At 35.6% G+C, this 27,716-nt stretch overlaps 1 protein-coding gene across 1 annotated transcript in view; it reads left to right on the top strand.

Annotated features, from left to right (window-relative positions):
• WDR49 (WD repeat domain 49) overlaps window positions 1–27,716 on the top strand; it is a 147,429-nt gene that overhangs the window by 45,942 nt on the left and 73,771 nt on the right. The window contains 3 exon segments of the mRNA XM_037729507.1: window positions 4,527–4,694; window positions 6,612–6,760; window positions 26,961–27,194. Of these exon segments, the coding sequence (XP_037585435.1) occupies window positions 4,527–4,694; window positions 6,612–6,760; window positions 26,961–27,194 (551 nt within the window).

The raw sequence follows: 27,716 nt of genomic DNA, 5'->3' as shown, positions 1-27,716 counted from the left end.
GCAAGACTCAAGATAAATGAGGGGCTTGGTCTGGGATTCAGGGTATAGGGGCAGAAAGGTAGTTGGTAATAGGAAGAACCCCACATCTGGACCTGTGGTACACATTGCAGTGAGGCTTAGTAGAAAAGACAGGCAGTAGTACAGGGTAGAAGAGTTGATGGCCAAACAGGACTGGGATTAATTTCATCTCCATCCCCAATTAGCTTCATGCCCTTTAGCAAGTTGGCTTTCCGACCGCTATCTTCTCATTAGGAAACTTGGAATAATTTACCCTCTTAAGATTATTGGGGTGAGAACACCCAGAGTGGTGCTTGAACATGGGAGTCAATAAATAATCCTAATAATTATTAAAAGTAGTCATAGGTCAAAGAGAAGTTCATATGGGGGGATAAGCAAGAAACACTGTTGGGGCCCAGAAAATGATACCCAAAAATGAAAACCTCAGAAGCAAAGTCTCTCTCTGACCTCCTGCCCATTCTTTCCCGAGTCAGGTCATAGAAACTAAAACTCCTTTTCCCCAAAGGTAGCTGTAAAGTCTAAAAACGTTATTCTAACACTCCCCTACCTTTTTGTGTAACACCTGACCATAAGGGAATGACATCCCTCATTCTAAAGTGGTCCTACCCAGGAGAAAGGAATGCCACACAGAGAAGCCAAGAAGAATCTGAGCAGATAAGCCTTGCTGGGTTTCCCCACTATTTCCATCAGCTCACACTCCGTTTTTTCAATCACATTTCTACATGGTTTTCCCTGCGTCATAGAGCCTAAGTATAAAAATGGACAGTGTTTTGTGTATCTGTGTGTCTTCATTCTGAATATTCCTGTCATGCAGATCTAGGATCAAATGAACTTCTTGTGCTTTTCTCTTGTCAACCTGAATTTGGCTATAGGGATACTGGCCATGGCCCTTATGAGAGAAGGGGTCACTGTTGCCCTCTCTGCCCTTATAACACCATCCAGGTAAATTCTAGGCGGAGTGAAGAAACAGACCATTTTGGCCTTCGGCAGCACTTTTGTGTTCCATGACACACTTCCCAGTGAATTAATTATTCTGAGAGCCAGCTCTGCTCTGGTCCCATTTCTGAACATCTCCTTTGTAACCCATTCTCTCCTTTTTTTAAATCTTAGAAATTAAGTTCTGCTATTAGCAGTATGCCAGTATCAAAGGTCAAACTCATTTACATTAAAGAAGTAGAAGCTTAAAAGAGGAGCCTAAAACTGGTATTGACTAATACAAAGGATGTACATCATTAGCAACAGAAATTTTAAGAACCACTTGAGGAAGCTGGTGAAGAATAATTTCTTACTCCAAAATTACCTGTGGCTGGAGGTTTATCACTTAAGTTCCTCAGGTCTATTATGGTTGAGCTTTATGAGTATAGTGGGGAGGTTCTCAAGATCTTGATATTTTATAAAAAAAATTTTCATGTGCATGCATATCTTTCTGATGGAGAGGCTCTATAGTTTTCATCAGATTCCCACAGGGAAAATTTGACCTCCTAATTTTGTGAACTGTGGATTAATATACCCTCTAGAGCATAAAATGATGGCAAGACTTGCATTCTAGTGCTTTGCTACTTTAATTCTCAGAGAGCAGTAGCAGCACCTGGGAATGCGAGAAATGCAGAGTCTCAGGTTTACATTGAATGAGAATCTGCATTTCACATGGTGATTTGTGTGCATGTTAAAAGTTGAGAAGCCATGTTCCAGTAGTCAAGAGATCAGGCCCTGCATTCTGAATTCGAACTCTGGCTCTGCCAAACGCTAGTGTTCTAAGCTTCAATTTATAATATTGCCTGTCATATAACATTAAATGACACCAAACTCAGAGTTAATCTCAGTTTTTCAGACTTAAGTTGGATAATTACTTGCTGGCTTTGGCAAAATCACCGAAACTGTGTGGCGAGTTTCTATTTCTTCACCTGTGAGATACAGATGTAGATGAGCTCATTTTCAGCTCTCAGTTCTGGAGTTTACCTTTTCTTTCCCACACAGGTGATTTGTCATGGCCTCTCATGCATTAAAACGCTTTTTCCAATGTTCACCAAGTGTCTCTTAAACCCTGAAAGTCACACTTTCTTCTTTGAAATTCTACTATACATTTTGTATTATTCAATTTATCACTTTATGATGTGCTAAAATATTCTCTAATTGTTTGGTTTACATGTTTTTGTCTCCCAAGTTTGGGGCCATATAATTGAAGTTCAGGCTGTGCCTATTTTTATCTTTATCATAGCACAGAACACGTAGTAGATGCCCAATAAATCTTTGAGGATTGAATGCCGTGTTTTGAGAGACAATACCTGTAAATGACACACTGAATAGTCTCAATGTCATTAATTTAGTTATAAATTGGTTGTGTTAAGCCATTTATTTCCTATGGAGATAGCTAGGAAATTTTCTAAATCAAGCTATTTACATATCAATATGAGCTCCTGAATGAAGAAATCCTAGTTACCTTTAGAAACAACCCAGTTGAATAGGTCAGAAAAAAAACGAATACATTGAGCTATTTTTCTGTTTCTCAGAACTTTCTTGCTTTTAATAATTGTTTGGAAATGCATAAATACCTATGTGTGCATGTGTACATATACATACACATTACATAAATATGTATGTATACTCCATATGTATATGCACACATACACACACAAAACAAATTAGTTACATTAGGGATGCTCTTTTTATGAAGCAGAAATGTATTCTCACAGTTCTGGAAGCTGGGAAGTTAAAGATTAAGGCACTATCAAATTTGCTGTCTGGTGGGGACCTACTTTCTACTTTCTAGATGGTGCCTTCCAGCTATTCCCTCACATAGTGGAAGGGGCAAACAAGCTTCCTTGGATCTCCTTTATAAGGGCATTCATCCCATTCTTGAAGGTTCTACTCTCCTGACCTAATTACCTTTCAAAGTTTCTGTCTCCTTGTATCAACACCTTGTGGGTTAAGATTAAAACATATGAATTGGATGGTTGTGGGGGTAAAGAGGCCAGACAAACATTTAGACCATAGCAGTGCTGGTTAGGAACTGTGAAGGGTCTAAACTTTTATTTTCAAGTTAGCTATTAACAAGTTAGCCTGCCATTTCCAGCATAATGAGCAATACAAATATTGTGATGCTTACTTGGAGAGAGAAATTTAAAAAGTCTTGCAATGATAGAGAACATAAGACTTCCATGTCAGAGAGAGAGAGAGAAAAAAAGACTTATTCCATGTCAGAGAGAGAAAAAAAAAAAAGACTTATTCTCAGGAAAGCAAGCAGCATAAATATCATTACATTTATTTCAGTCCCTAGCCATCAAGTCCACAGAGGTGATGCAGATGGGTCCAGATAAATCCCTGCACATGCACTGTATTCCACCTCAGAAAAGGAACCTCAAACCTAAGGAATCTGAATCTTTTCTGGTGGACAGGAGGCATGCCTAACTTTTTCTACAGAGGAAGACATTATCTTTTTATATTGGGCAAAGGGAGACACTATCTCTACATTCTATGGCTGTTTACACTATGCAAGCAAAATTATTTGAACAGATAATCCAGAACAAAGGGCAGTGAGTGCTTAGCTTCACAAGAAGTGCAGAAATGCTAGCAATCCATTGAGAATTGACTCCCAGACTGTGTTACCCCTGATTTTACATAGTAAATTCATCAGAAATATTTGAGCCATTCTACTAAAGGAACTTCCCCCCTTAAGCTTTATGAAGCAACAACATCTCTCTTTGTGTGGGACAGGAATTGGATCTGGATCTTGAGGTCAAATCAGAAATCCTCCAACTGTGGGACACAAATAATTGTGTACAATGCCAAAGAGAACTTCTGCCTAACCACAGAGGGCATGGTGGTTTCAAGTCAATCAAAGAGCAGCTATGGCTATTGACTGGTCTTTTGGAGCCTGTGGGTCTGAGAGTAATGGAAAGGTCCTCTTGACAAAAGGTAGTAGGATCTTTATCCTTGCTTGGAAAGTGTGAATTTGCTTCACAGCATCTGGCACTGTTCATCAGGAATGCAGGAAGAGCCGCTTTGATCTGAGCCTGAGGCTGTGTTTGCGAATCTTGGCAAGGAGTTGAATCCTGGCCATTTCACTCTCCAACATTTTGGATCAGTCAAAATTTAAATTAACCATTGTTTAGGCATGAGCTGGACCTTTGGGGAAGGCAGATGGTTGATAAGCTCCTGTTTGCTTGCCTCAGACCCAGGGGGAGGAAGATAGGAATTTGGCCAATTACTCCTCTTACATCTTTAGAATCCCATATGATTTTTGTGATTGTTTTGTGCCATTTGTTCCAATGAAAAAAATTTCAAGGTATTCCTAGAGTGGGGGAATATAAAAATGTAGAATTTCCTGTAACTTCTCAATGGAATTCTTTTGTGGGAGGTGGGAGAAGGGGTTTGGGTGGTGTTTTTTAAGTGTCAGTTTGCATCATAATCTGAGTTTAATTTTTAGCTTTATTAAAACAGCCCCGTTTTACTAACATCTTGTGAAGAATCAACTAAAGATTTTTTTTCTTTTTTTTTTTTTTTATCAGTTACTTACAAAGCATCTTTAGATGCTATCATTTCCAGTACAACCAGCAATACTAATACTGTGGTGCTGGCTTGGAGAGAGAAACCAAAAAAGCATCTTAATATGACATCCTTCCACATTGCACAGGGCATTCATGCTTTTGATTACCACTCTCGGCTCAATTTAATTGGTATGTAAAATAAATCATAACTGAGGGTCCCATAAATAGTCTGGGATGCATATTTTTATGCATGGAGCCTTCTCCACCTTGTTGCTTTATTGCTAGGGACCGTCTTGAGCAGCACACATTTTACTGCCTGAAAAATGTCCGATAATGATGCATTATGATGTGCAGTGTATATGAACTACGTTGGGGTAAAAATATGAGAAAGTGCCCAATGCTTTAATGAGTCTTTTTATTACAATTGGTGAAGGGTGTAAAATGATATAGGGAAGGAAGACTGTGCAGCGTCTGCCATTCTGCTATCTTCCTAACACTACCGAATGCTCCTGCTACAGCTACCACTAACAGTGCATGTGCGCGCACACACACACCCCCCCATACACAAGAGAACTGCAAAATGTAGAATGTTTTTCTATTACCTTTCAGAATACAATCTCTAATGATTTTTGAAAAATTTCACATTATCGTAAGTTTACTAGAGGAGAGTTCTTTTGATGTAAAAAACAACATTTTAGCTGAGGAAATAAAATTTCTCAGGCACTAACATTTTAAATTAAAAATTTAGACATTCTGAAAGCTGATAATTTGATATATATATATATATATATATGATAGTTCAAACAGAAATGAGGTACAGATGTATTATTGAAAAATTAGAGCACACACATGGTCTACAGAATGGGTCTTTTTAAATCACATTCAATAGTTCTCATTCATATAAAGATTATTAATATTAGCTAAGGAGCTGTGTTTATAAAATTCCCAAAAATAATGCATGACAATCACAGCAACAGATACCTTGAATATGAATTCATGAATATGCCAACCTCAAATCTTCAAGGAGTACTGTGGATTTATTAGAAAAGGCTAGAGGATTTGGTGACTCAGTTTGGCAAGGACTCAAATAGCAAATGTTTAATTTATTGATTGGTTAATTATTTCAATCTCTGTATAATACTTTGTATCTGCTATAATGCTGGAAAAAATAAGGATGAATAAATTCAACTCCACAATTGGCCTTAAACTAGGAAGCAACAAAAAGTATTGTCTTTATTGAATAGATACAGTATTTCCTGCTCTTGAAGAGCTCCATAAATATAACTGATGTTCAAAAATATCTTATTCTATTAATAAAGCAGGTCAAAAGTATTTGTGTTGCTTGTTTTCTTGCACACACAGTTATGCTTTGCTTAATGATGGGGATAGTAAGGCATCATTAGGTGATTTTCCATTGTGTGAACATCATAGAGTGTTCTTACACAAAGAGATGGTGTAGCCTACTACACACCTAAGCCATATGTTATAGCCTATGGCTCTGAGGCTACAAACCTCTATAGCATGTGACTTACTGACTACTGTAGGCAACTGTAACACAATGGCATTTATGTATGTAAACATATAAAAGGTACAATAAAAATACCATATTATAGTCTCATGGGACCACAATTGTATGTGCTGTATGTTGTTGACTGAAATGTTATGAAATGCATGACTGTACTTGATTATTTACATGGCAATGAAAATCGTTTCTTTATACCTTTTAATTAATATGTGAACTTTCAACATTGTTTTTGTTCTTACTCCTGGGATAACTAACTGCCTACATTTCTAGGCTAAGCTGGCTGGAGAGAGAAATATCAGGACTAGGAAGAAAGATTCTGTCTCCTCCTGGTTGGACTGTCGTTTTTTAATGGGACTATATTTTTTCTCTCACCTCATACATAGCCTTTTCCCCTTTATAATTTTTTTCCCCTACTCTCTCCATTTCAACTATTTCTATTGACAGAACTCATGCCCCATTAGTCTGGTCTAGTTAGATGTGCATTAGTCAACCTGCAAGTTATGTGGTAAACTCACTTCACAAAGAAAATGCTGTGGGATATTCATGCCATTAAAAACATTTTTTTTTCTAATTCTGATTAGCAACTGCTGGCATTAACAATAAAGTTTGCCTTTGGAATCCCTATGTTGTCTCTAAACCAGTGGGTGTCCTTTGGGGCCACTCAGCCAGTGTAATAGCCGTCCAATTCTTTGTGGAAAGAAAACAACTTTTCAGTTTCTCCAAGGATAAAGTAAGTAACATTGTGCCTTTAATTTACTTAGTTTTGCTTCCCCAGTTCCTACCCACATCAACTCTGGGATCTGAATTTCTCTGAGAGATCGTGTCAGTTTTTAAAATATACTGGCTAGCCACTTATGTTTTTGGAAATCTATATTTGGAAAAGGTGTTGGTTAACAGTTGCTTAACAGTAGTCCTAGGCAACTGGGCAAAGTATTTCATTAAATTTTTTTCAAATCATGTACTCAGGGATTTAATCTTTACTGGGCTTTCAATTTGTCACACCTTAACAGCTTCCAGTGTTCTCACAAATTATATAGGAAAAACAGAAATGAGATGATGAAATGTTGCTTTGATAAGATTATAACCAGGCATAGACAATTAGCTATTACTGCTTTGATATTGAAGAGAGTCAGTAAATTAGAAATTGAAGTTAATCTGAAGAATATCAAGCACATTAAGAACCTTTTAATTAAATGTATCAGTTCATTTCTGTTTTATGATATTGGTGGGATATTTTAAATATAGTGGAAAAAATATGGAGCCATAGAGCTCAGGTTGAATCCTGACAACATGATTTATTACATATATCCACTTAGGCAAATTTCTTAATCTTTAGGAGTCTCGTCTTTTGTTTTCTGGTAAGGCTTCAGTCTTAATGCCCAACTTAAAGATTCAGTTAACAGGATAGATTTCAAGAGAGTTGGTTATGAAGAGGTGGTGTGTATAAAGTATATTGATGATAGTCTTTTGACACTCTGAATATAAATTTTTGTTCTATGCTAAAATATATGCATATATAAATTACATAGAAATTCATCTAAATTCTACCAAATTTACATATTTTACTGTATTACCTACCATGTAAACTTTTTCTTAAACTTCAATAATAAACTGCCAATTCATATTGATTTTACCATCAAAATATGTTTTTCAGTTTCACCTCTCCATCTCAGCTGCTACTGCACTAATTCAAAATCTTATCTTCTTTTCCCCAAAATACTGCAAAGGTTTTATAATAGATCTCTCTACTTTCAGACTGATCTGACTCTAATCTGCCCTCCTTTCTGCTAATTTGCAAGTAGTTTGCAGGAAAACAAACTCTTGAGTCTTTGATCTCTGGCCTCTATTTAAATAGGAACTCTAAAATTCTCAAACTTTTGTACAAAGCTCCCCCCATCTACTAGCCCCACTTTACTTTCTGCTTTTCTCTTTCAAATTCATTTAATGCTCCAGTCATACTATTATCTTTTCTCACCATGCAGTTTCATGGCTTTGCAACATGCTCTTCCTTCTGCCTTCAATTCCCTCTCTTCTATTGCTTGGAAGATGCCTATTGATCCTCCACATTTCAGACTTTTTGAAGTTTCTTATGCAGACATAGGTGTTTCTGTGTGCTGTGTTGATACTGTAGTTTGCTTTCTTATGAAGCCTCAAGTAATGAAAATGTAAAATAGGGGTAGAGCAAGATCGTGGAATAGAAGGCCCCACCAGTGTTCCCCCCAACAGGAACACCAAATTTAACTATCTACACACATGCAAAAGCACCTTCATAAGAACCAAAAATCAGGTGAACACTCACAATACCTGGTTTTAACTTCATGTCACTGAAAGAGGCACTGAAGAGGGTAGGAAATACCGTCTTGAATTACCAATGCCACCCCCTCCCTTTTCCCATCACAGCGTCTGTGTGACATGGACCACAAGGACTGCAGCTTCTAGGTGAGTCATCGTGCTTGAGATGGGCTATGAGCCAGTAGACTTGGGGGAAGAATGGGGGAACATGACTCACTGAGACACCAGCCAGGGCAGCTAAAGGAGTGCTTGTACCACAACTCCACAAACACAGGCAGCACAATTCACAGCTTAAAAAGGGACCTGTTTCTTCCACTTAAGAGGAAAGGAATAAGTAAAGAGGACTTTTTTCCTGCATCTTTGATACCAGCTCAACCACAATAAGATAGGGCCCTGGTCAGAATTATGAGGCCCCCATTCCAGGCCTTAGCTCTCAGATAACATTTCTACACACACCCTGGGCCAGAAGGGAACCCGCTGCCTTAAGGGAAGGACCCAGTCCTGGAAGAACCCATCACCTGTTGACTAAAGAGTCCTTGAGCTCTAAATAACCAGCAGTGATACCCGGATAGTACAACATGGAACTTGGGTGAGACTTGGAGATGTGATTTCAGGTGAGACATGGAATATTACTATCTGTGGTGGCTTCAGTGAGATGCTTCTATTTGAGAAAAGCCGAAGTAAAGGCAACTTTGTCTAGCACCTTAAGTACCAGATCAACCACAGTAGGATAGATCACCAAGTGGGTCTATGATTTTAGATAATGGACCTTGGACAGCATTTCTCCACATGCCCTGGGCCATAGGGGAGCTCACTGCCCTGAAGGGTGAGTCTCAGGCTTGGCAGACTTCACCACAAACAAACTGAAGATCCCTTAAGCCTTAAGTGAACAATGTAAGTAGCCTAGCAGTTCTCCTATGGGCCGCCAGTGGTGGTGGTGGTCATGAAATGAGGCTCCTCTGCCTGTGAAAAGGGGAGGAAGAGTAGGAAGAACTGCATTTTCTGGTTTAAAATATCTTCTGACAGATACTGTAAATCATCTCTCAAGTTCAATGTTCCACAGATCTCTAGGGCAGGGGCAAAATGCCGTAAGTCTCTTGGGTAAAGCGTAGGAAGAGTGACCTTTGCTCCAGTTCCCAATAAGGTTCTCATCTCCATCTGAGACCACCTCAGCATGAACTTTTTTGTCCATATCACTATTAGCATTTTGGTCAAAACAATTTTACAAGTCTCTAGGAAGTCCCAATGTTCCCATTAGACCTTGTGACAATTCCCTCACTACCATATGAACAGCATGGGGGAACATTGCCCAGGATCCAGTCACCTACAGTTAGGTCCCTCCCTTGGATGTGGGTATTACAATTTGAGATGAGATTTGAGTGAGAACACAGAGCCCAGCCATACTAGATAACTACAAATAAGCCAAGACAGTGGAGACTACAGTAAATACTTAACTCTTCAATGCCAAGACACAAAAGAACAGCTGCTATCAACATCAAAACCATCCAGAAAAACATGACCTCACGAAATGAAGCAAATAAGGCACAATAACACATCCTGGATAAACAGAGATATGTGACCATTTAGATGGAGAATTTGAAATAACTGTTGAGGAAACTCAGACATCCAGGATAACACAAAGAAGGAATTCAGAATTCTATATCAGATAAATTTAACAGATTGACACTTTTAAAAATCAAGCAGAAATTCTAAAGTTTTAAAATGTAATTGACAAACTAAAGAATGTGTCAGAGTCGCTTAATAGCAGAATTGATCAAGCAGAATAAATTAGTGAGCTTGAAGACAGGATATTTAGAAATGCAGTCAGAGCAGGCAAAAGAAAAAAAAAAGAATGAAGCACACCTACAAGATCTAGAAAATAGCTTCAACAGTGCAAATCTAACAGTTACTGGATTTAAAGAGGAGGTTGAGAGAGAAACAAGGTAGAAAGTTTATTGGAAGGGATAACAGATTACTTCCTAAACCTAGAAAAACATATCAATATCCAAGTACAAGGGGGTTATAGAACGCCAAGCTGATTTAACCCAAGAAGATTAACTCAAGGCATTTAATAATCAAACTCCCAGAGGTCATGGATAAAGAAAGGGGTTCTAAAAGCAGCAAGATAAAAGAAACAAATAACATAAAATGGAACTTCACTGTGTCTGGCAGCAAAATTTTCAGTGGAAATCATACAGGCCAGGAAAAAGTAGCATGACATATTTAAAGCTGAAGGAAAACAGCTTATATCTGGCAAAAATACCCTCCAAACATGAAGGAGAAATAAAGACTTTCTCAGACAAAAGCTGAGGGGTTTCATCAATACCAGACCTGTCCTAGAAGAAATACTAAAGAGTTATTCAATCTGAAAGAAAGGAATGTTAATAAGCAATAAGAAATCATCTGGCTTATGCCTGTAATCCCAGAACTTTGGGAGGCTGAGGCAGGTGGATCACAAGGTCAAGAGATCGAGACCATCTTGGCCAACGTGGTGAAACGCTGTCTCTACTAAAAATACAAAAATTAGCTGGGCGTGGTGGTGTGCACCTGTAATCCCAACTCGGGAGGCTGTGGCAGGAGAATTGCTTGAACCCGGGAGGTGGAGGTTGCAGTGAGCAGAAATCATGCCACTGCACTCCAGTCTGGTGACAGAGCAAGACTGTCTCAAAAACAAAGAAGTCATCTAATGATACAAAACTCATTGGTGTTAGTAAGCACACAGAAAAGCCACAGACTATAACAGTATAACTGTGCTGTGTAAACTATTCTTATCTGATGTAGAAAGATTAAATGATGAACTAATCAAAAATAACTACAACAACTTTCAAGACATAGACAATAAAATAACAGTTAAAAAGTGGGAGGACAAAGTTAGTCTATTAGTTTTCTTTTTGCTTCTTGGTTTATGAAAACAGTGTTAAGTTGCTATCAGTTTAAAATAATGGATTATAAGATAATATTTTCATGCTGCATGGTAACCTCAAACCAAAAAACATGCGATGAATACACAAAAATACAAAGTGAGAAGCTAAATCATATCACCAGTGACAATCACCTTTACTATAAGGAAGACAGGAATAAAAGAAGGAAGAGACCACAAAACCACCAGAAAACAACAAAATGGCAGGAGTAAGTCCTTACTTATCAATAACATTGAATGTAAATGGACTAAAATGTCCAAAGGACATAGAAGAGTGATTGTATAAAAACAAAACAAACAACAAAAAACAAGACCTAATTATCTATTGCCTACAAGAAACACACTTCACCTCTAAAGACATAGACTGAAAATAGAGGAAGAAAGAGTCATATTCCATGCCAATGGAATACAAAGAAGGGCAGGAGTCGCTATAATCATATCAGACTACATACATTTCAGGCCAAACCTATAAAAGACAAATAAATCATTACATAATGATTAATGAGTCAGTTCAGCAAATGAATATAACAATTGTAAATATATGTGTAACCAAAATGAGAACACCCAGATATATAAAGCAAATATTATTAGGGTTAAATAGAGAGATAGACCACAATACAACAATAGCTGGAGACTTCATCAAGATCTTCCAGACAGAAAAAAAACAAAGAAACATATTTTATACTACAGAAAAAAATGAACCTAATAGATATTTATAAACACTTCATCCAACTGCTGCAGAATACAAAATCTTTTTCTGACTACATGAATCATTCTCAAAGATAGACCATATGTTAGTTCACAAAACAAGTTTAAAACATTCAAAAAATTTAATATCAAGCATCTTCTCTGATAATGGACTGAAACTAGAAATCAATAACAAGAGTAATTTTGAGAACTGTAAAAATAAATGGAAATTAAACAATATTTTCCTGAATGACCAGTGTGTTGATGAAGAAACTAAGACAAAAATTGAAAAATTACTTGAAACAAATGATAATGGAAACATAGCATATCAAAACCTATGGGATACAGGGAGAGCAGGAGTAAAAGGGAAGTTTATAGCTATCATCAAAAAAGAGGGAAAACTTCAAGAAACCTAATGGTGCCTCTTAAAGAAGTCAAAAAACAAGACCAAACAGCACGCCAAATCTGTAGAAGAAAGGAAATAATAAAGATCAGAGTGGAGATAATTGAAGTTGAAATGAAGAAATACAAAGATCAATGAAAAGAAAAGCTGGTTTTGGAAAAGCAACAAAATTGACAAGCCTTTAGCCAGACTATGAACAAAAAAGAGAAAACCCCGATAAATAAAAGTACAGATGAAAAATACATTATTATGGACACCACTGAAATTCAAATGATTATTAGTGTCTACTATGGGCCACTATCTGTTATTAACTTGAAAAATCTGGTGGAAATAGATAAATTCCTAGACATATACAAACTACCAAGATTGAACCATAAAAAATTTCAAAACCTGAACAGACCAATAACGAGTGATGAGACTGAAGCCATAGTAAAAAGCCTCTCAACAAAGAAAAGCCCAGGACCCAATGGCTTCACTACTGAATTTTATCAAACATTAAAAGAACTAGTATCAATCCTACTCAAACTATTCCACAAAGTAAAGGAAGAAGGAAATCCCTTCAATCTCATTCTACAAAGCGATTATTACCCCGATACTAAAACCAGACAGACACATCAAAAGAAAACTAAAGGCTAAGACCCCCTCATGAACATTGATGCAAAAATCTTCAACAAAGTATTATCAATCCAAATTCAGCAATATATTAAAAAGTCATTTATTATGATCTAGTGGGTTTTATCCTATGAATGCAAGGATGGTTCAACATATGCAAATCAATGTGATACATAATATCGATAGAATGAAGGACAAAAACTAAACGATAATTTCATTGATGCTGAAAAAGCTTTTGATACAATTCAACATCTCTTCATGATTAAAAAACTCAAAACATTTTGATATGGAAGAAGCACACTCAATATAATAAAAGCCATATATAAAAGATTAACAGCTAGTATCATATTGAAATGGGAGAAAACTGAAAGCCTCTCATCTAAGATCTGGAACAGAAGAATGCCCACTGTTATTCAATATAGTACTGTAAGTTCTAGCTAGAACAAACAAGAGAAAGGTAAAAAAGGCATCTAAATTGCAAAGGAAGAAGTCACATTATCCTTATTTGCAGATAATAAAATCTTAGGGTTTTCCAAATATAAGGACTCCACCAAAGAACATTAGAACTGGTAAGCAAATTCAGTAAAGTTGCAGGATACAAAATCCACATAATCAGTTGCATTTCTATACGCCAACAACAATCTGAAAGTCAAGAAAGTAATCCCATTTAGAGTAGCTACAAATAAATACCTAAGAATGAACTTAGCCAGAAAAGTAAAAGATTTCTACAATGAAAAGTATAAAACATTGATGCAAGACATTGAAGCTACAAAAAATGGAAAGATATTCCATGTTCATGATTTGGAAGAATATTGTTAAAATGTCCATACTACCCAAAGCAATCTACAGATTTAATGCAATTCCTATCAAAATACCAATAATATTTTTCACAGAAATAGAAAATAAAATCCTAAAATTTATGTGGAATCACAGAAGACCCAGAATAGCCAATACTATCCTAAGCAAACAGAACAAAAGTGAAGGAATCACACTAACTTCAAATTACACTACGGAGCTATAGTAACCAAAATGGCATGGCACTGGCATAAAAACAGACCAGTGGAACAGAATGGCAAACCCAGAAATAAATTCATACACATACAGTGAATTCATTTTGTATGGTGGTACCAAGAACATATATTGAGGAAAAGAATTTCTTCAATAAATGGTGCTGGGGAACTTGAATATCCATATGCAGAAGATAAAATTAGACACCTACATCTCACCATATACAAAAATCAAATCTGAATTGATTATAGATTTAAATCTAATACCTCAAACTGAATCTGCTAAATAAAAACATTGGGGAAACTTTCCCAATGTTGGGAAAGAATATTGGACTGGGCAAAAATTTGAGTAATAGCCCACAAGCACAGGCAACCAAAGCAAAAATGGATGAGAGGGATCACATTAAGTTAAAATACTTCTGCACAGTGAAATATACAATCAATAAAGTTAAAAGTCAACTCACAGAATGGAGAAAATATTTGCAAACTGTCTGACAAGAGATTAATAACCAGAATATATAAGAACTCAAACAACTCTAGGAAAAAATCGGATCTGATTAAAAATGGGCTAAATACCTGAACATACATTTGTCAAAAGACGACAAATGGCAAACAGGCATATGAAATGGTGCTTAACATTATTTATTGTCAGAAATGCAAGTTCAAAACTACAATGAGGTATCATCTCACCCTAGTTAAAATGGGTTATATCAAAAGACAGGCAATAACAAATGCTGACAAGGATGTGGATAAAAGGGTATTCTCATGCATTGTTAGTAGGAATGTATATTGGTACAACCACTATAAAGAACAGTTTGGAAGTTCTTCAAAAAGCTAAAAATTGAGCTGCCATATGATCCAGCATTCCAACGGCTAGGTATATACCCCAAAGAAAAGAAATCAGTATATCATATAGGTATCTGCATTTCCATGTTTACTGAAGCACTGTTAACAATAGATGAGATTAGGAAGCAACCCAACTGTCCATCAAAAGATAAGTGAATTAAGAAAATGTGGTATTTATAAACAGTGGAGTACTATTCCGTCATGAAACAGAATGAGATCCTGTCATTTGCAACAACATGGTTGGAACTGGAGGTCATTACGCTTAGTAAAATAAGCCAGGTAGAAAAAGACAAACTTCATGTGTTCTCACTTATATGTGGGAGCTAAAAATTAAAACAATTGAACTCATGAAGACAGAAGAATTGTTACTACAGGCTGGGAAGGGTCATGGTGGGGGAAGTTTGGAGAGGAAGTGGGTATGGTTAATGAGTACAAAAAGTAGAAAAAATTAAGAGGACCTAATATTTGCTCACAGAAAGGAGTGACTATAATCAAAAATAGTTTATTTGTACATTTAAAAATAACTAAAATATAATTGGATTGCTTGTAACATACAGGATAAATGCTTGAGGTGATAGCTAGTCCATTTGCCCTGATGTGATGTTTACGCAATGTGTATCTGTATCGGAATATCTCATGTAATCCATAAATATATATACCTCCATACCACCAAAATAAAAAAAAATTAGAAAAAAAAAAATAAAGAGGGCTGGCATGGTGCCTCACACTTGTAATCCCGGCAGTTTGGGAGGCTGAGGTGGGCAGGTCACTTAAGCCCAGGAGTTCAAGACCAGCCTGGGCAACATGGCAAAACCGTGTCTCTACAAAAAAAAAAAAAATACAGAAATTAATGGACATGATGGCGTGCACATGTAGTCCCAACTACCCAAAAGGCTGAGGTAGAACAATCATATGAGCCTGGGAGGTTAAGGCTGCAGCCAAGTGTGATCATGTCATTGCACTCTAGCTTGGGTGACAGAGACTCTGTCTCAAAAAGTGTGTGTGGGGGGGGGAAGGTCAATGTCTTTTCAGCTTGTATCATTGGCATTTATCACAGTGCTTCAGTGCTTGCCACCTTGTATTGCTTATTTAATATGTTGACAGCTTGAAGCAAAGACATTTGAGTCTAAAGTACCAAAGAAACTTGAGTGAAAACTTTTATAATGCTCTAGTTAGATTTAGTTGTGCTTTCTGAGATCTTTTAGCACTTTCATTTCCATTATTGAATTTAACACAATCTCACTTGGATACCAGAGCATTGTATACGTATATTGTAGTTTTCATTAGTTTGATTGCTTGAAGGTAAAGATTATTTGTTGAATTTGTGTTTCCCAAGACCTAGCAAATATTAATGTATTAAATACATGTTGAATAGAATATGTGAAACAGTGTAACTATCAACTAAATGATAGGATTCATAAGGTTGGGGACAATATCTTTTTTGAATTATGCCATATATATACCAGGCCCTCAAAAAATTGTAGTTAAAGAATTTTTATCAAACATAAATATGAAACATTTTATCATTACAAACTTCCCCAAGAGGTTTTATAATGTAAAAGCAAGTGAAAAAATGTCTTTAGAGCCACAGTTGATTATGTACGGCTGTCGTCAATGTTAAGACTACCTGGCCTCTTCCAAAAACACTTTCTATTTGTTTTGTTTGCATTACATTATAATAAATCTTGTCATGTTGTCTTTCATGTTAGTCTAAATCTATTTCACTTTAATAAATGCACCATGATCTCATTCTTTATGTCTTTACAACATATAACAAGGCATTCTGCCACCAGGTAAGCCTCTGCTTTACTGCCGTCAAATTCTTTTGGATATGTTATAGGAGTGGGGCTAAGTTAGAATAAAATGAAAACACATTATGTTTTCAAGAGCTTTTAATTGAAACATGTTTTGGTCAATGAATTGCCAAATTTTATCTGTAGGCAAAGCAATTTAGATATACGATTTTTTCTCCAAAATTATCTGAAACTTCATTTCTTTTTTGAAAACCTCTATTGCTACTTTTCAGTGATGATTAAATAGTTCAGTTATATTTTGCTTTGAACTCCTAAACCGATTCTCTTGAGATGGCAGTCACTGGTGGTAAGGCCCTGCTGAGGGCAAGTAACTTAGTCATTTGGAGAAGAACCGCTATGGGGAGTGAAAAAGATTTTTGAAGCTTTTGTAAAATCTCTCTGCTGGAGACTGACATTCAGCCTGTGAGTCTAATTCAGTTTTTTCATCACTCCTAACTATTCTCCCCTAAGCCACTAATTCTGATTTGGTCAGCAGAAGCAAATCAGTTTGTGGCTTAATCTTTTGTTTGAGGATCTGATTTTTCTCAGAACCTGGCTTCTATACTGTAGACCTGTGGTTGGTGTAAAAAAAAAAAAAAAAGACTTTGTGGAATGACTACATCTTACCCATTCATCGTCTTTTCTTCCCCCCGCTCCCCGCCACTGTCCCAACGCTGACTTTCATCTATCCATCCAGAAACAAAGCATTTTTATTTTGTTTAAAGTATACCAGTAGATGAATTAATGCCCTCTTATAAAAATTACAAATGATGAGGAAGCATGTAGTGCAAAAAGTAAATATTCCTTGTGATCATTTCCCCTTCAAATCAATTTCTCTCCCAAGGAATAACTATCAACCCTGATGCATATCTTCTCATATTGTTTTGCTATATACTTAATGTTATATATAATAATGTATTATAATAATATATGACTTTGTTATATCATCCTATGAGTGTGAATACAGGGTAGTATTATTGGCTTTTATGTAAATGATATCATATGACACATTTTTCTACAGTTTGCTTTTTCTTAAACAGTATCTCTTGGAGATCTTTATAGACAGATGAGATAGACATCTGTATTTTTTGGTTATGTAGTAATTCATGGTATGGATGGCCATAATTTGACTACTTAATCATCTGTTGATTAAAAGAGTAGTTTCTAAGTTTTTTTACCTTTGTTAGCCATGATACACACACACACACCGCCACCCACCCCTTTACGACCGCTTAGGTTAATTTTTTGTAGTAAGTCTTTAGAAGTTCTGCTACTATTAGATCTCAAAGGCTTTACAGAAATATTGCCATTACAATGAAGGATTGTACCAATAGCCATGCTCATCAGACGTAAATGGAAGTGCCTGTGTTACCATACTCTTGTCAATAGTGAAAATGTGTTCATTTTTGTGTGTAAATCTGATGAACAAAAAACTAGGGTGGATTTATTTTACAAATATTTATTGACCATTTATATTTCTTGATTTTGTGCATTATCGGATCATGCCATTTACTTAAAATTTCTTAGATTCAATTTTATAAAGATTTAAATTTTTTGAATGTAAAAAACAAAGTTTAAAAATTAATGCTTTAAAGAGGCAAGATATTTGCAATGTATATAAAAAATAAAAGATAATCAAAAATTTTAAGCTATTACAATCAAGACAAAGATAGTCAAGACTTAAAATGTGTCAGAGGAATGGTTTTTTTTATAGCTTTAAATTTTGTGTCTAGCTTAGACACAAAATATCTTCCACATCTCTAAGTTATTATAATATTATTTATTTTCTGCTAATACCTTTTCTTTTTTGCATTTAACTTAATAGTTCATTTTTGTGTAGCTTTTTCCTATGAATGGTTGACTAAGGATTTTTTTTTTTTTAAATAATCTGTCTCTCCTACTGGTTTGAAATGCCATCATCTGAATTACTACATATACGTAAATTTGTTTGTACATGCTTTATTCTTTCCATTAATTTGTCTTTTCCTATACCAGTATATCATGGTTTAACCGTTCTATCTTTATCATGTATTTTAATGCCCAGTAGAGTAATTTCTACTTACTGTTTTTGTCTATTTGAACTGTCTTCCGATATATTATCCTTCCAAGTAAATTTTAAGATCGATACAAATGTCCCATTTCCATGAAAAGCCCTATTAGCATTTGGATTAAAATTTCATTGAGTTTTTTAATGTTTAACATCTTTAAAATATTAAGAGCTTTCAGTATTTCTCCATTTATTCTCCCTTCACTATCTTCCATAAAATTTGCATGCCTTAATTTACATTCTATTCTATGTTCAGATCTTTTTCTCTATATTATAGGAGGCATTCTTATCATATTCTTGACTCTCATGAGGTTGTTTCTAAGGGAGAGGAGGCCATTTTTTTTTTTTTTTTTTTTTTTTTTTTATTTTTTCTTTTTTTTTTTTTTTTTTTTTTTTTTTTTTTTTTTTTTTTATAACCTATTCATTAGATTTTAGTTTCAACCAACTTATTTTCTAAAAGGTTTTCTTTACTCTGGTAATTTGGATAGTCTCTTGCTGCTTGTTCATTTAGGGGATTCTGACTTTTAGCTCTTTAATGTTATACTTTATTATTTTATATTCTTTCTTGTAATAAGAATATCTGGAGTTCTTTGTGGTCTAAATTTGATATTTGCTATTCTGGTGATTCGTCCTCATAATGACTTATCTTTCATTGTTCCCTCATTTTTTACTGTTACTAATACATAGTCATTCTGAGGAACTAAATTGAAGATACTTTCTTCCAGAGAAGGGATTTGTGTTTGTTTCTGTAGGGTGGAAATGTGCAAAACGACAGTCTTGAAGCTACTCCATTCTACATCTTGGCTGTCCAGTTCAGTAGTCTCACTTCAATGCTTATACCTTGCTAGTAGACCAAGGCTTAGGCTTCTGGTTGTAGTTCTTTCCTTTATGCCTACTGTTCACTGTCCCCATTTTAAGTTTCTTTTTCCCTCATGTTTTTTAGCCCATGGAAATGCTTCTTACTCCATGATGGCCCAGCAAAGCAACAAATTATGCTTTATTTTTCTGGATTTTTTATAGAGACAGGGTCTTGGTACATTGCCCAGGCTGGCCTCAAACTCCTGGCATCAAACGATTTTCCCACCTTGGCCCCCCAAAGTGCTGATATTACAGGTGTGGCCACCACAGCCAGCCAAAAATTATGTTTTATTCAAAATTGCATTTCTTTGAAGTAGGAAAAAAACCTGTTTTTTAATGATAATTGAATCTGAATTCTCATGTTGTAGTTGCTTTTGATTTCTAAGTTGTTAGTATAAATATTGAGTAAAATTTTTTTTAAGTTTTAATTTACCTTGCAAATTAAAAAAGATGCTGTGAACTTTGAAAGGTAGAGTTAAAGGCATTTTTAAAGGCAAAACAAATTCTGTTAAGATTTTAATGTTATGTGAATAATGATAATTGCAAAGAATTGAGATTTAACAATTCTCCAAATGAACTTCTGTCCTGAAAGAAAGCACCTTAAATGATATGTTGGCATTAAATTTATTGCAAATTTGTGTGTGTGCGCGTGTGTGTGTTTTGTTATTGCTATTTGAGATAAAAGTCTGATTCTATTGCTCAGGCTGGAGTACAGTGATCTTGGCTCACTGCAACCTCTGCTTCTCAGGCTCAAGCAATTCTCCTGCCTCAGACTCCCATGTAGCTGGGATTACAGGCCTGTGCAACCACACCTGGCTAATTTTTTTTTTGTATTTTTAGATGTGATTTCATGTTGGCCAGGCAGGTCAATTCCTGATCAAGTGATTCTCCTGCCTCTGCCTCCCAAAGTGCTGAGATTACAGGCATGAGCCACCATGCCCAGACTGTTGCAAATTTGAACTGGAAAACAATGAGATTTCTGCCCAATAATTCAGAGTTGTTAGGAAACATTTTGCCTCTTTCAAGGTCAGTTAATAGAATAGACAGACACATAATGGAAATTCGAGACTTAAGAGCTGTGTGTCTTCTCTCATTTCTGTTGAAGAGGACAAAAAACAGAAGATAATAGTTATAGTAGCAATTTAAAGATAAATGGCAGAGAAGAAGATTTTAATTTCAAACTAGTATTTTAAGTTTGATTTCAGTTCTGGAAAAAAAATAGCAAAAATCTTTCCTGAAGGAAGAACGGTTATATGACTTTAAGATAAAAACTTCAGGCAAGGTATTCAGTACAATAGCTCTGCTAGCATGTATCATGTCAAACAAAATTGTTTTTAAGCATTTACTGATTATGCTTTGTGGATTACTGAAAGGCTTAACTTCTAAATAAATAGATTGTTAGTACATAAAAGTGTGTTCAGAAAAAGCAATGCCCTCCATTCCTGTTATTCTATTATCTGCAAGTAGGCTATCCATTTGTGTGGATTGCTCCTGGTGAGCCGAGCTGCTGCACTGCTGGCCTCAAAAATCCCCTAGCAATACACACACACACTCTCCCTCTCTCTCTCTCTCTTTTTGTTATTTTATATCTATCTCTTACAGGATGACAGGAATTAGTAAATATTTGATAAAGACAATCAGATCTCCTTTAAATGGAGTCATCGGAGTTTGTTTTCTACTTTTTTACTTTTATGCCTTTATTAGGAAATTACAATTTTTTAAAATTTTCTGACTACCTTAAACATGTTGCTAGTATGCAAATGATACAGATTTGGATTTAAAAGTGCACTGAAAATAGATTTTCTATCATAAATAAAAAAAATGCCTCTACTAAGATTTATGTTTTTCTGTTTTATATACAAAAATTAAGTTTCATTCAGAAAAACAAACAGGAAACCAAANTTCACACATCTATTCATACCCCTACTTACATCTATGAAGTTATCTACTTGTAAATATAATATTTGTAGCACAGAAGCTTATCTATTTACTTATTTATTATAGTTCTATTATTCCTTATGTAAATAATAGTGATTCTGTCCATCTCTAGTAGGGAGCAGGGGATTCTTCAGCAAAGCTAGACTGAAAACATGGTGATGTCCTACATTTCTTTAATTCAGTCCTTACAATGTACCTTCTTGAATTTGTTTGAAATATTGTTAGAGTATTTAGACAATGTATTGAGTAATTTGACTACATTGTAGACAGAACTGACAGATTTCCAGAGCTGGTAGGGGCCCCTTCAGCAGAAAGATAAGAAAATGGAAAGATAAAAATCACATAGCTAAACTGACTAGGATGAAAATTAAGACTGGGTGTCTTAAGCTTAGGTGCTTATTCTTGCTAATATAAAAATGAAGACAAAATACAGAGCACCCAAATACGCCCTTTCATGGACTTGACTTAGTAAATCTGAGTTTGGACAGATGTCCCAAGTTCTCAGACATAATCATGTAAATAGATACAGCACAACTTAAATAAAACTTTGTGGATGATATAAACAATTAAAAATTATTCTATTGTAATTTTTAAGCTTAAAAGTTTGTCAATGTATTTTTTTTTCCTGCTTGGAATAAAGAAAACCTCTCTAGGATATCTGAAATGAAAATTGAAATTAAATATACTCCTTTCTGAACTGTGGCTTAATTCTATTCCAGGAATCAACTTTAATATAGAAGATGAGAACACAGGATTCTCAAATAATTATTTAAGTGACATTTTTGTCAAAGGACTTGATTAATAAAACTGAATTAATGTGAAGTTTTTTATGATTAAAAGGTTATAGACTGATTTAAAAAGAAGGGGAATACAATTATCTAGTTTAAAGCCATGCTATGTGATATTACTAAATTAATCTGAGAGAAAGATTTCTTTTTCAAGGAGATTATCATTGACCTTAAAACAGAGAAGTTAGGTATATACAAAGGAAATACTGGGAAAAAATATGAAAAACACTGATGTCCAAGCCCCGTCTTCAGAGATTCTGATTTAATTGGTCTGGGAAAGAGCCAAAGCATAGGAGATTTTGAGAGCATCACAGGTGTTTCTAAAGTCAAGTTTAAAAAACGCTAGTAGGGAAAATTAAGAATGTATGCGAGGTCATATACCATCACCCATTTTATGCCTTAATGGCTGTACTTCAATGCTGTTGCTTAATTCTCGGCAGAAAGCAAAATTAGAGAATTAAAGATGGAAGAACTTAGTGGGATCATTGAGAGAGTTTAGGATTCTCCAGAGGAAGAACAGTAAACATTAATATAAAAAATTAATGAATATACCCATTCTAATAAAAATATTTCTAGTTTTAATTGCTAACAAGAAGTAATCTGTTGTAGACTAGATAGGTTATAGCTCACCTGTTATAATTTATGTGACTAAATGTTGGTAAAATATCAGATCCAATATAAATTACTTAACACAATGGAAAATGATTCTGGAGAAATTATAGTTCATTAATACTGCGAAGTTATTGCCAATGTGTACTCAATTATACCTTATATTATTCTGAAATGAAGTTAGTTTCTATTTCTTAGAAGGAGTCCATACTAAACAAGACAGGATTTTGAATGAAGACATGACTATCATTAGTAAGTATTTGAAAGTGATCTAGATGTATATAAATTTATAACATTCAAAATAAGAGCTTATCAATTCTATTTACATTTACAACACAATTTATATTTTTAAGATAAACATTTCCTGGAGAGCTGCCAGAATGTTTTAAATAAAAAAAATTTTTTTTTAGTGATGCTTAAAAACCAGAATGAGTTATTTAATAAAAATCCTTGCCAAGGAAGCCCAATTTTCTCTATGAATCTAAATTCTTAGGGTTAGTCGGATTGGTGATGTGATTTAACAAGTAGTGACTGACTAGGTTAGTTCAAGCTTGTTATAAGGGCTGGTCGTTAGAGTAAATGGAGACATTACCCGATGCTAAAAACAATTATTTCTGCAAGATATTTGAAAAAGTCCCATAAAATTTCACTGTGAATTATATGAGATCTTCAATTAGGTAAATAAATATGTAGAAGTGAGGCAGATTTTTCTGTGGGAGTGTTGTATTCTTGGGCCTATCCTGGTTGATCTTTTTGTCAATGATCTGGGTATATAGTGAGCCAGAATCTTTAATTCAAAATTGAACGCTATGTTTGTATTAGCCCATTTTTACACTGCTATAAAAAATTACCCCAGAGCGTGTATAATTTACAAAGGAATTTAAAAAGGAACTGTGAGGAATTGACTCAGTTCTGCACAGTGGAGGAGGCCTCAGGAACATACAATCATGGCAGAAAGTGAAGGGGAATCTGGGACCTTCTTCACACGGCAGCAGGAGAGAGGTGCAAGCAGGGGAAATGCCAGATGCTTACAAAACCATCAGATCTCATAAAAACTCACTATCACAAGAACAGCATGGGAAAAGTCGCCACCATGATCCAATCACCTCCTACCAGCTTTCTCCCTCAACACCTGTGTATTACAATTCAAGATGAAATTTGGGTGGTGACACAATGGCACGAAGCCGAGCCATATCAATGTCCTATGGGGTATGTGGAGAAATCAGGGAGGAATTGTCAATGTAATTAAACAAGGATTCAAAATAATACTGTCACTTGAAACTCTCAAAAATAGGAAAATTAGTCTTAATTAAAAATATATTTTTGAAACAGGATAGTGGACATCTGGTATGGTTATTTGTTCATGGAATAACATGTAGAATTTTGCTCAATTAAGACAAGTGAAAAGCATGATGGAGAGGCTTAATCAGCTAATGCAAAAATAGGCTGCTTAAAGAAATCATAGCACCTGTAATGATTAGAACACACTGGAAATATTGTATTGGCTCAATTCTGGGTAACTTGCTTAAAGCAAATCTTTAAAGATTTTTAGGTGCTTAGAGATAGTGTTAAATTAGTGGGTCAATAATTGACATATAAACATTTAAAATTATAAAAACCAATAGGACTAAACATTAAAATGCTAACTTGGGAGAAATCAGAGGAGAAAGGGAGAAAAGGAATAGAAGCAATTTTTCTCTTCTGAGTCAGTAGCTATGATTATATAACATGTGTATACTACACACATATACATACATGTGTGCACAATGATATCATTGTTACATTATGGAGAAAGTCATAACCCCAAAAAAGAGTGAAAAAAGGCCATCTCTAAGGATTAGGACTTGGGGTAGAATATATGGGTTGAGTTAAAAGCCTTCTGCGGTGGCTCAAGCCTGTAATCCCAGCACTTTGGGAGGCCGAGGCGGGTGGATCACGAGGTCAAGAGATCGAGACCATCCTGGTCAACATGGTGAAAACCCCGTCTCTACTAAAACTACAAAAAATTAGCTGGGCATGGTGGCGCATGCCTGTAATCCCAGCTACTCGGGAGGCTGAGGCAGGAGAATTGCCTGGACCCAGGAGGCGGAGGTTGCGGTGAGCCGAGATCGCGCCATTGCACTCCAGCCTGCGGAACAAGAGAGAAACTCCGTCTCAAAAAAAAAAAAAAAAAAAAAGGCTTCTGGTGCTATTTGACTTTATGCAATGGACACATATTACTATGGTTTCAAAAATAAACAAGGTCTGGATGACTCTCCTCCCCTAGAGAGAAAGTGGAAACACAGACACTGAGAATAAAGAGGCCACATGGTAGCTGGTGGTGAGATCTGAAAACTGATATTAAAATGGTTGAGGGAATTGGCATCACTTAACCTGGAGAAGAGGGGTAAGAGGAAGCTTATGCAGGTGTGAGAAGAGGGTAGGATAGAAACAAAAGGTAGAAGACCTCTTTGTCTGAACATATTTAATAATTACTGTAGGGATTCCCATCTTGTAGATTCCTAAGGTGTTAGGTTTGTGAGGTGTGTCTATGTACCCAAATAAACTATAAGTTTTATGTATATATGGATAAATGCATTTGATGAGTTTGGACAGAACCATCATTTAATAGATTTTTTTTCCCCAAAGAGCATATTATTTAAAATACATTAATAACTATAAGATTGCCCATCTTATGGGGTAATAAGCACTCATTTAAACAAACTATCTTCTATAGATAATTGAGAAATCTCATGTTGGATAGACTAGTTTACTTGAAATAACATTTTCTGCTTTTAGGTTCTAATATTTATATGATGAAAAAATAAGAGGTAATAAGTAACATTCACTGAACACATTACAGGCTGGTCATCATGTTAATTTTCATAGCATTAAGCAAGGTAGGCAATACTTTAAAAACTCAGAGGGGGGAAAAAATGGAGGTTCCTTACTAACAAGTAAGGAAAATGTACTGTTAGTAAGGAACAGAACTGAGATTAGAACACAGGAAATCTGACCCTAGGATACAGAGATATGGTTAAGATAAAAGCCCTGTGGTGCTTTTTGATTTTATACAACATTTTTTTTTTTTTTTTTTTTTTAAAGTGAACACTGTCTTGATGACTTGCTTGCTACCTGCTTTTGGAGAGGTGTTTCACTCCCTCCCCTCAGTAGCCTGTTAATTCTGTACCGCTGCTGATAGCCCCAACACTTGCACCTGCAAAGCTGATCTTTGTTTTCTCCCTGGGACATGTAACGTGACTCACCTTTGAAATGAAGGGAGCCATGAGAAAATAGAAGAAAAGGAAAAATAATGTTTTAATGTTTGTTGAATCTAAAGCAGCCTATCTCTTGAGCAAGGATTCAGTGTTTGCCTTCTACTAGCCATTGGTTAATGCATATCATTTATGTATCTTGAAGGTGTTTGAATAGGAACTTGGTATCTGTGATTACATGAACTTGACCTCATTTAATGCCACTTCTATTTTATCAAAAATACATATACACAACTTAGTAGCTTGAAACAATGCAAGTTTATTTTGCATTCTGTAGGTTAGAATTCAACATGAGTCTCATCCTTTCTGACGGCTCTGGGGGAGAATCCATCCCCCCTCGTCTTTTCTAGTTTCCTTGGATCATGGCCCTCTCCCAAAGCCAGCAACACTAGGACAAGTCCTCATATTGCATCACTCTGATCATTTTTCTGCCTCCCTCTTTCACATTTAAAGACCCTTATGATTGGTCTCACCCAATAATCCAGGAAAATCTCACCATCTCAAAGTCCTGAATTTAGTCATATCTTCAGAATCTCTTTTGCCACCTAAGATAACAGATTCACAGTTTCTAGGGATTGGGACACGGACATCTTTGGGGAACTATCATTCTGTCTACCACAAACGTTTACTAAATGACAAGATTTATACCAGAGACTGAAATAGAACCCAATCCCTCTCCTAGAGGAGCTGACAATTTAGGAGATAAACAGGTGACTGAATACAAAATAGGTGCTATGAGAGAATAGAGAACCAATTATAGCACTGTGGAGGAAACAACTGTCTGCCTGGTATTGAGGGTGAGCTAGAAAAAAAAACTGGCTAAGAAATTGGAATTATCTTTGACATATTGATATGATTTTATCACTTTTCATCCAGGTTTTGAGACTCTGGGATATTCAACACCAGCTGTCCATCCAGAGGATAGCTTGTTCTTTCCCCAAAAGTCAGGAGTTCAGATGTCTCTTTCACTTTGATGAAGCCCATGGACGCCTTTTCATCTCATTTAATAACCAGCTGGCATTGTTGGCAATGAAAAGTGAAGCCAGCAACAGGGTGAAAAGCCATGAGAAAGCAGTCACTTGCGTTCTTTACAACTCTATCTTGAAGCAGGTAATGATGTTTTGCTTTTTTTTTTATATAAACTCTCCCAATATATCTCCAAGTCCAGAGGCTCATTTACTTAATTTAGTTTTAGGTAAAATGGAAGACAAATATAGTAACTGCAAATATGGGAAGAAATGATTTAAGAGCATTTTTCAGGTGGACTTGAACGATATTCTTTTCAGCCAGTGACCACAGGAGCTGTCATAGAATTATAACAAATTACAGCATTCCAGCTAAAACAACCTCTAATATTATTGAATGTATCTTTGTTATCTGCTAGTCTTGAGCCAAATGCAAGTGAACCTGGTTGTAAAATTTCCTTTTATGAAGACCATCTTCCTGTATCCCTGTGGAAAGTTCTGAAATATGCATGAAACATAATTAGCAGAGTTCCATTTTGCCAGCATATTTTACACCAGTGGCTCACAGTGGCAGCCCGGAATGTATTCATAATAAAATGATTCAGTTAAACGTGATGCCACTTGGTATGCAGCAGGAGTGTTTTCTCCCCACTACTTTAATGACGCT

This window comes from Cebus imitator, unplaced genomic scaffold (genome assembly GCF_001604975.1).
Source record: "Cebus imitator isolate Cc_AM_T3 unplaced genomic scaffold, Cebus_imitator-1.0 Scaffold308, whole genome shotgun sequence".
Lineage (NCBI taxonomy): Eukaryota > Metazoa > Chordata > Mammalia > Primates > Cebidae > Cebus > Cebus imitator.
The sequence above is the reverse complement of the archived record's forward strand: the minus strand, read 5'-3'. Positions and strand labels throughout refer to the sequence as shown.